Source organism: Pinus tabuliformis, chromosome J (assembly GCF_031772625.1).
Source record: "Pinus tabuliformis cultivar Carrire ecotype Pingquan chromosome J, CPIR1, whole genome shotgun sequence".
NCBI classification, from domain to species: domain Eukaryota; kingdom Viridiplantae; phylum Streptophyta; class Pinopsida; order Pinales; family Pinaceae; genus Pinus; species Pinus tabuliformis.
Window position 1 is genome coordinate 934,125,572 of NC_142295.1, and position 10,125 is coordinate 934,135,696.

Below are 10,125 nucleotides of genomic sequence, written 5' to 3' on the forward strand. Positions count from 1 at the left end.
GAGCTAGGACTTGAATTTGCTAGAGTAAAGTGCAACCTCTTTCTCTACCATCATCATCTACTTAAAGAAACAATAACATGACACTTGAGAGACTGATGCCTTTGCTCCTAGAAAAGATGAGATGAAGAGGAATTTTTATAATCAATAATGACATATATTACACCATGGAGAGTGAGGGTGACAAGGGGTCACGTGGTCTCACTTTTTCTTATTTTGGTTCATTGATCAAAATATATGCATTTTCCACTTGTGACATGTCCAAAAGCTAGTAAAGTAAAACATGACTTACTAACAAATATCATCTACCATGATTCTTCAATACATATACAACAAGTAGCAAGTTGTTAGAGGGGGAATGCAACATCTATTATCCCCTAAGTCAAATGACTCAATGCTTGCAACACACTTAAAACAACCCACTAACTCAACATTGCATTACATGACTATTTTTGTTTTCAACAACACTTTACTATACATATACAAGGAACTTATAGTTGAGAGAAAATTCAAAATTGAAATATCTCAATATTATCCAAATACTTCCTCATTCAAATAAAAAATAATGTTATTTAAAAATAATTTACTCTAATCAAAATTTTAATTATACATATGAACAAAAATAATTAAATTATAATCACAGTTAACTAATAATAAAATCATTTAATCAATCACGAGGTCTTTATATATATATATTTAGCTATATTTAAACTAAGAGGTAAGAAACTTTAGCTATGCGGCCTTGTTAGAACTAGCTTTCGAATGAATGAAGAGATTCGGCTAACAATTTATTGGACACTCTAGTTTTGGAGAAATGAAAGTAATGTTCTCTCGGTGTTTCACTAAATGTGTCTAACAATTTATTAAGAATCTGTTAACTTTGGCAATGTGTTCATTTACTAATCTCTGCAGGGTTTAGTGTAATGAGATTCCAACAAGTGATATCAGAGCCAAAAGCCTCAAATTCTAAAGACATTTGGATAACACCAAAAAATATGGTTTGGATAAATGAAAATAAGTACTCCTAACAAACATTTTGAGAATTGGTTTAACTTTGACGATTCCTTTTTTATTAATACCATCCGGTTTTGGTGTAACAACACTTAAAAAGCCTAATAACATTTAAAAGATAATAGATAATGGAGATGGTTTCTCAGAGCTGTCTCTCTTGGAGAAACCAATGCCCGAGGACTTTGACACTCTTCATCACTCCAGTTCGAGAAATTCAACACGAAGAGCACAAACATGGAGGAACAAAAGAAAAACACACCGTAAAATTCCTGGGTGGGCAAGACTGAAAAAGCAAACAAACAAAGAAGGAAATGATTATGGCCTGAACATTCTCAGTGACGAGGAGAAAACAGAACCCACGAAGCTGACGGCAAAGATTCCATATTTCCTTGCACATTTGTTGACAGATATATAACGATTATCAGGTGGTCCTTATGTACGTCTGCACTTCCTCACTGTTATATTTTTCGAATTTCAACAAATGTCGATCTGGTCTCTTCCTGACAGGCATAACCAACATGAAAAATCTCGATTCCACCCTACTAACGAGATTGTTTTCACAATCCCAAATCGGAAGAACCCATACTCACATACTCAGACCTGCACATTTATGGAATCAACTACACCCATTAGTTGGAACACAAGATAACCGAGGCAGAAATGTAGGGTTTTGAACCTCTGCTGTTGTGGAAGACTACGCAAATGAGAAGCCCAATATGAACCGATGCACGGAAGAGAAAAACCTTTATACGGAGAAGTGTCCAGTAGCAAAACCCAGTGTTTTTGAACATGGATCCCGTGTGGGATTGGATGTGAGTGTGCTTTGTAAAGAAAGGAAACTGAAACAAATCCTAGAGGTTTTAGGGTTTCTAGGCAGCGGGAACGATTACGAAACCTATGCTGAGCTTCTACACCTATGTGCTAAGATGAGGGCTTTCGCGGAAGGCAAGCTGGTCCATTCCCACATTATCGAAATTGGGATTGATCCTGATATTTTTATTGGAAACCACCTCATCAATATGTACATTAAGTGTGGTGAATTTGGAGATGCACGCCATGTATTTGACAAAATGCCCAAAAGAAATGTTGTCTCATGGACTGCACTGATTGCTGGATGTGTTTAACAGGGCCACGGTGGTCTTGCCCTTGAAGTGTTTTCCCAGATGCACAAGGCATGCGTAAGGGGAAATAATTTCACCTTTTCCAGCGTTCTTGGAGCTTGCACAGGTGTGGCCACAACTCTGGAGTATGGGAGACAGGTCCATGCGCATGTCATTACGACTGGATTTGAGTCAAATTCCTTTGTGAGTCATGCGCTTCTGACAATGTATGCCGAATGTGGAAGTATAGAAGCAGCCAGGCAAATCTTAGATGAAATGCCAAAACTGGACCTTGTTTCATATAGTTCCATGATTACAGGTTATGTCCATCATGAACTCAATTGGGAAGCCCTGAAGTTGTTTTGCTGGATGCGATGGGCCGGTATTAGAGGTGATGAGTTCACCTTTGCCAGTATTCCCACCGCATGTGCAAGCCTGATGGCTGCGGAGCAGGGGAAGGGAGTTCATGCCAACATAGTTAAGACTAGGTTTAAGTTAAATATCTTTGTGGGCAGTGACCTTCTTGACATGTATGGTAAATGTGGATGTGTGGAGGATGCACGCAGGGTGTTTGATGAAATGCCTGAAAGAGATATTGTACTCTGGAACTCTATGATAGCAAATTATGCACAGATTGAGCATTGCGAGGAGGCAATGGAAATCTTTTGTGAAATGCAATGGGAAAATATGAAGCCTGACAAAGTGTCATTGGTAAGCGTCCTCAGTGCTTGTATTTGCCCGGAATATCTAAAATATGGCAGACAGGTCCACGCTTACATGATTCAATCAAGACTAGACTCAAATTTGTCTGTGGAGAATGCACTTATTACTATGTATGCTAAATGTGGAACTATCGACAATGCAAAGCTAGTCTTTGATAAAATGAAGGAACGAAATGTGATCACCTGGACAGCAATGATTGCAGGTTATGTTCACGAGAAACACGATGAGGAAGCTCTTAAACTATTTCGCCAAATGCAGCATGTAGGCATGAAGCCAAACCAATTCACTTTTGCTACCGTTCTTAGTGGTTGTGGACGCCTAGCAGCTTTAGAAAATGGAAAACAAATATTTGCTCAAAGTATCAAGATTGGGTTTGTTGCAAATATTTGTGTGGGAAATGCTCTTGTTACTATGCATGCTCAATGTGGGAACATAGAGGACGCAAAGAAAGTATTCAATCATGCACCTGAACGAGATGTGGTCACATGGAATGCAATCATGGCAGGATGTGCTCAGCATGGGCAGGGCAAGGTGGTCTTGCAACTCTTTGAACAAATGCAACTGGCAAGTTTGAAACCAGACTGCATAACCTTCGTTTGTATTCTCTCTGCATGCAGACATGTGGGATTAGTGGATGAAGGTCGCCATTACTTTCATTCCATGAGTCATGATTATGGAATCATGCCAAAAACAGAACACTATGCATGCATGGTTGATCTTCTTGGCCGTGCAGGATACCTTGATCAGGCGATAGATTTCATCAAACAAATTACAACCGAACCTGGTGTTTCAGTGTGGCGGACATTGCTTGGTGCTTGTAGAGTTCATGGAAATACAAAGATTGGACAGTTTGCAGCTGAACGTCTTTTTGACTTGGAACCACAAGTAGCAGAAACATATGTGCTGCTGTCAAATATCTATGCAGGAGCTGGAAACTGGGATAAGGTAGCAAAGGTGAGAAATTTGATGAAAGAAAGGGGAGTGATAAAAGAACCAGGATGTAGTTGGATTGAGGTACAGAATAAGGTGCACTCATTTGTTGTTGGATTCAGATCACATGCACAGATGGAGGATATCTATGCAAAACTTGAAGTATCTGGGAACCACAAGTAATAGAGACAGATGTGCTGCTGTCAAAAATCTATGCAGGAGCTGCAAACTGGCATAAGGTAACAAAGGTGAGAATTTGATGAAAGAAAGTGGGATGATAAAGGAACCAGGATGTAGATGGATTGAAGTACAAAACAGGGTACACATTTGTTGTTGGGGACACATCACACTCACAGAAGGAGAACGCCTATGCAAAGGTGGAAGTATTGAGTAGGCAGATGAAGGAGGCCAGGTATAAGTTAGACACAAATCTTGTGCTACATGATGGGGAAGCAGAACAATAGGAACATTTACTTTGCCACTACAGTAAGAAGATGGCAAATGCCTTTGTGTGCTTGTGAGCACACCCTTAGGAATGGCTATCCAGATTCCAAATCGTGTAGAATTCTCATGTGTGTGGTGATTGCCAATTTGCCATAATGCCATGAAGTTCGCATCCAAGACCATTGGACGAGAAATTGTTTTGACAGATACCAATTGCTTCCATCATGTCAAGGATGGGCCGTGTTCTTGTGGTGACTATTGGTAATGCTGTTTCATTAGCAAGGACAAACTTCCACCACTGTTATTCTCACCGTTGCAAGCAGAGACCGCTTGCATCGAAGTCATGAGTTTGTTAGCCTCGTGTGTTCGAAAGTGGATATACATCCCTCATGTTGTTCCTGTCACTAAAGCCTAAGATGAAAATTTCAGCTTAACCTTTATCCTGAAAAGTATCCTAACATAGGGAGGAGAGGGATTGGATCGCTTCTAAGTTTCACACTTTTCATGCTCCATTACACATGTTATCGATTAAATAAGAACTCATGAAAACCAATACTATTTTTTGATATCTCAATACTATAAAAGGAACACCATGGTGACGGGCTACAATCCCATGGGAAAATTGTCATTTCATATGGCTTAGCTACGTTGTAATGATTGATATTTGACAAAGTTGATGAGCGTACTTCAAAATTGATAACGGTATACATGTATTCTCAAACGAATAGCTGTTATTTTGGAAAACAATTTCATTGTTTTGTATTTTAAGAAATTGGCTTTTAATTTTTTCAAAAAAATTGTAACTTTATAATAATAATCTAAGTTTAAGGTCACGATTCAGTGAGACATCAAATTGCTACATAAAATTCTCTTGTTTGTGAGACACGGGACTTGTCTCTACTTAGTGATTGGACAATTAAAGTTTACTGTAATGCCTTACTTAATTTTATCATGCAAATTTTATTTACCTAAAAATATTGATTTAATTATCAAGAAATATTGGTATATACTTACACTTGTGAAACTGTAATTTTTATTTACTGATATAAATTTTATTATTGTTATTATTCAATTTCCAACTTGTCTCCTCAAATTTAATTTTGAATAGGATATGGTCTCCTTCCATTTATTCCAATTTAAATATCCATATCTCAAAGTGTCATCTTAAAATCTATTTGGGAGAAGATATGGTATTCTCCAATTAATTTCCAAATTAAATATCTATATCTTATCTCCAAAATGTCTTCTCAAAATCTACTTGGGAGAAGATATGGTCTTCTCCAATTAATTTCTAAATTAAATATCCATATCTTATCCCCAAAATGTCTTCTTAAATATACTTGGGAGAAGATATGGTAAGAAAAGTCAAGGATGTTAAATGAAAGGATGAGGGGGTAGTCATGACATTCATGATAGGTGGTTGAGATGGATGGGAGAGAGACACATAAAAGGGGAAGGATGATGAGAGGAGGGGGGCGGTCCTTGGTCTTGGTTTTGGGAGAAAGAGACATAAAAGGGGAATGGTGATGAGGGGAGGGGCGAGGGGGGTCCTTGGTCTTGGTTTTGGTTTGGTTTTGTTTTGGAAGAGGGATGTGGAGAAAGAGGAGGGAGATCAAACTTGGATCTAGAGAGTGTTTGTTAAACTTGGACACACTACATCTGGTTGGACTTGGGCTCGGAGGGCTAGGGAACCTGTGGAGGTTCTCTGGGCTAAGAAATACTTCCTAGCTCGCTGGGAGGCAAATCCAGTCGGGTAGTCAAGAGGAGCGTCCCAACAGAATCAGGAGCTCATGAGCATCTCAACTAAGCTATTGGAACAAATATTCTTCCATTTATTGATTATTTATGTAAATGATTGCAATGAAATTCTTACTTATTTAATTTGTGATAAATAAAATTTAATGGTAGATTATCATCAAATAAATGTTTAGATATAAATAAATTATTTCCCATCTTATTGCATTTAAAATTAGAGAAATTTAGTTTTTAGTTAGAAGATCTTAAGAGGGAGCCTCACACGGTGATTTGGAATTGGCTTCACGTATAGCTATTGGCATAAGTAATCACCATGGAATCTCTGATTTTCCCAATGCAATTACAAGAAAGGAAAACCTGAAGTAGGATAAAATTGTTATTCTTGGATCATATTGTCAAAGTGCATTGATAGAGACGTTGAACAAAGAATCAAAGGGTATTTCCCCAGTTTTGACTTTTCCAGATGTGCCTCCTTCTACCCTAAACGCTTAAGTTGTTGAAAACAATGATTTGAGCGCTGGTTCTTTGTTGAAGAAATTAAACACAGAATGCCCTAGTCACGATGATATTATAATAAATATAAATGATTATACTAATGGAAATAAAAGAGCAATGGAGTTTATGGAACTTGTAGGTTGCTATGAGCATCCTATTCCGGTTGTTTCCTTGTTGTTGAGTGTTCAGGGAAAAGATGTTCATCTCTATGTTGTATGTGGTCTTCTGCAAGAAAGAGAAAGAATTCTTTTAATTTACAAGGTGGTGATTGTAGAGGACTCATCCAATTATTCCTGTCTGCTTGGTTACACAAGAGCTATTCTACCAGATAGAGAAGCTTGTTTTGAAATAATGTCTACATTTGAGAAATATGGAATACAGTTCACACCAGATAGGCATAATCTTGTTCTACTTGAATGCATCAGAATTCAAGATTTGGGAGAACCAAGTTGGAGTTTGATTTCTTCAAAGAATTGCGAAGGCCGCATTCACTTTGTTGTTGGACGATTTCACTACAAGGAGTTATAATCCAGAAGAAGGCTGAGTTTTCATCTCTTCTCCAAGGGATAAATTGTCATCATTCTTAGAATTTTATGTCCCAAAAGGGAGGCCAATTTCTTAACTTGTACCAGCACTCAAAATTTCAAGGAGGGTTAAATGCAGTTCATATTGGCTGCCATTTAGTACCAAAACTGAAGATTTCAATTGGGACCAATTTATCAAACCTGAAGCACCTTGTTCTAGCATTTTCAAGAGGAATATCAGTCTTGTAGCAACTGCTAGTGAAGGATGACAGATTGTCAATCTGATTCTCTTATCAGTTGGAGCATTTGCCCAAGTCTTATGATATTAGTTGATGATGCTGGAGGAGTTCTTCCTACTATAAATCACTCTCTGTGGAATGGTGTAACAATTGCAGAACAATGATGAAAGGCATGGGCTTGATAAAAAGGCCAGGATGCAACTGTATTGAAGTCAATACTAGGAACCATGTGTTCTTGGGAAATTTTTACGGTGACCTTCAACTTCACCCTGAATAAATGACATTTATTAATAGATAACAAAACAGAAATCTTGTGTGAAAATGGCACTCATATGATGTTTGTGATTATGGTTAGTCCCCTGTTGGGTTCCCAGAACTTCACGATGTTATCTTCATGGAAAAAGAAGTGTTGGTAAGCTGTGTTTTAAGATTAAAAAAATGTCCCCACTCAGTGATTGATGATCCCAATCAACTGACAGGAAAAGATTAACGGTCACTGAAGGAAAAAAATAAGAACTGCGATTTAATGATTATATTGCTCCACATTTTACAATCAGGTTACTCAGTTTTTTTTTGCTGTTATTCGTTTCTTTTTAGCTGGTTGGAGTTTCTGCTGAATCGCGTAGAGGATTCGAACCATTATATTAGATCTACTATATTACCAAACAGTGTCAACGCTTGTCGAACAATAATGCTCCTTTGCTATAGCTTTTTGTCTGGAGATGACTTGGAAAAGTCCTTAGATGAAAATAAAACTGTGTGGGGCTCTGCAACTATACAAGCCAGTCTTTCTTTTAGTGTTCGTTGACCGTTACAGAATGATCGGCAAAAGGAGCCAAAACTGAATCTGGAAACGGGGACGACCGGATGCAAACTTCAAGAGACATCTTGGGCCTTGGTCATATGGCAGAGCCTGCTGGGCCGCGGCTGAAAAGACGTTCTCCTTCGCATGTGGTGGCTGGAGGGGCGTATGAGAGCAGTGAGAGCTCTTCTCACCCATTCTCCTTCCACACCGCCGATTCTTACTAGCGAATTCGTCATGGCAGATCTCTTCGCATTTAGCTGGGAATGCATAGTAGACGAAGAGGAATTGTTACCCTTTCTATGAAGACTGCAACGGAACGAACCGGGATGATTCGTCGGCGAACACATACATGTCTTCCTAGGCGGAGGGCAGGGAATAGACTTCATGGCGGCACTGCCATTCGGTGAAATAGGAAGGCGTGCAGTTCGAACCTGCGACGCGGATCTGTCTAGGCCCAAATTGATAGAGGAGGAAGAGGCGGTGGAAGCAGAAGAATAAGAAGAGGCACCGCTAAAGCTTGCACGAGTAGGAGAGAGCGTTCGGTGGACAGCGAAGTTGAAAGCAGAGGAGGATGAAGGCGAATTGACATGGCGTGTGGGAGAATTGGATCTGTGAACGTCAAAGGTAAGGGCTCGCACAGGGGCTCTGCTAAATCTGCTTCTTCCCTCCATTTTTTTTCCTTAGGGAGGGTTTGCTAGTGAGCGATGTAGCGTGTGTCTAAATGGAATCTAGATCTTACATCTCGTAGTGAGCAAGGGGATTTTTTTTTTAAACGTATCACAGTTAATATGTATCATAGTTATAATGATGTCTGTAAAATGCAACTCTAACATGTCTTTACTCAAATTTTATTGCTTTCCAAGGCAATAAAGAGACGTATCATTTTCAATCTAAAAACAAATTATTATATATATATATATATATATATATATATATATAGATATATATATAGGGTCATATATATATATACTAGGATTACAAGTAATTATGAGGGTTACAAGCTTTTATAGCGGAAATTTGGGTTTGGTGGGTTTTGGGTCCAGATTTTGAACCTGGGCTCTGATACCACGTGTGAGACTCCCTCTTAAGATCCTCTAACTAAAAATTAAATTTCTCTAATTTTAAACACAATAATATGGGAAATAATTTATTTATATCTAAACATTTATTTGATGATAATATACCATTAAATTATATTTACCACAAATTAAATAAGTAAGAATTACATTGCAACCAATGACAGAAGTAATCAATAAACGGATGAATACCTGTTCCAATAGCTTAGTTGAGATGCTCTTGAGATTTTCCAAAGAATGATGGTCAATTATATAAATAATTTGGATGAGTATGAAGGGACGCTATAATGTTTTTCATTCAACTTTTTATGCTAGTTGGGTTTCTGGAAAAGAAGACAATAAGAACTATACCTTTGATTCTCTTTTGTGATTTGCCAATTTGGGCATGGGAAAAGTTGTTTGTTGAAGGTAAAGTTGAGAATAAGCAATAGGCCCATCTTTGTAAGGGCAAAGGCAGTGGAGCGAATTTATGAGCGAGTATGATTTTGAGATCTCATACATTAAGGGAAAGGAGAATGTGGTGGCCGATGCACTAAGCAGGAGGCCACAAACCTTCTCCCTAGTAGCCTTGAGGGTCAATTTGAGGGAACCTAAGTTGGAGAAACTCTTTGAAGATAGTTGGTATCTAAAGGTTATATCAGCACTCCAGAATGGGAAGTAGATAGAACCAAATTTTGAGGGATATGTCCTTGAACTAGATGGACTATTGAGATTTCAAGGGAGAATGTACATACCTAAGGAAAGGGGTATAAGAAGAACCATCCTCGAAGAGTCACATAGAGCACTCTATTCTACACATCCTGGAGTGAAGAAGATGTACGCGGACATGAAAAAAAACTCTTCTTTTGGGTAGGCATGAAGCACGACATTGTCCAGTTTGTCGCCAAATGTCTTCAATGTTAATGAGTGAAGGCTGATCATCGCCATCCAGTAGGACTCCTACAACCACATGACATCCCTATGTCTAAATGGGAGGTAATTTCTATGGATTTTGTTGTGGGTTTTCCACTCACGTCATAGAGGCAC

General features: G+C 38.4%; 2 protein-coding genes across 2 annotated transcripts; one reads left to right on the forward strand and one right to left on the reverse strand.

Annotated features, from left to right (window-relative positions):
* Positions 1-1,724: 1,724 nt before the first annotated feature.
* On the forward strand, positions 1,725-4,620 carry LOC149229839 (pentatricopeptide repeat-containing protein At2g13600-like). The gene is made up of 4 exons (XM_089381141.1): positions 1,725-1,961; positions 2,136-3,940; positions 4,045-4,173; positions 4,485-4,620. The coding sequence occupies exons 1-4, from the start codon at positions 1,725-1,727 to the stop codon at positions 4,618-4,620; spliced, it is 2,307 nt and encodes a 768-aa protein (XP_089237267.1).
* Positions 4,621-8,073: 3,453 nt separating this feature from the next.
* Positions 8,074-8,694, reverse strand: LOC149229840 (uncharacterized). Its single transcript, XM_089375922.1, has one exon. The coding sequence runs from the start codon at positions 8,692-8,694 to the stop codon at positions 8,095-8,097; it is 600 nt and encodes a 199-aa protein (XP_089232048.1). The 3' UTR covers positions 8,074-8,094.
* Between the last annotated feature and the right edge of the window lie 1,431 nt (positions 8,695-10,125).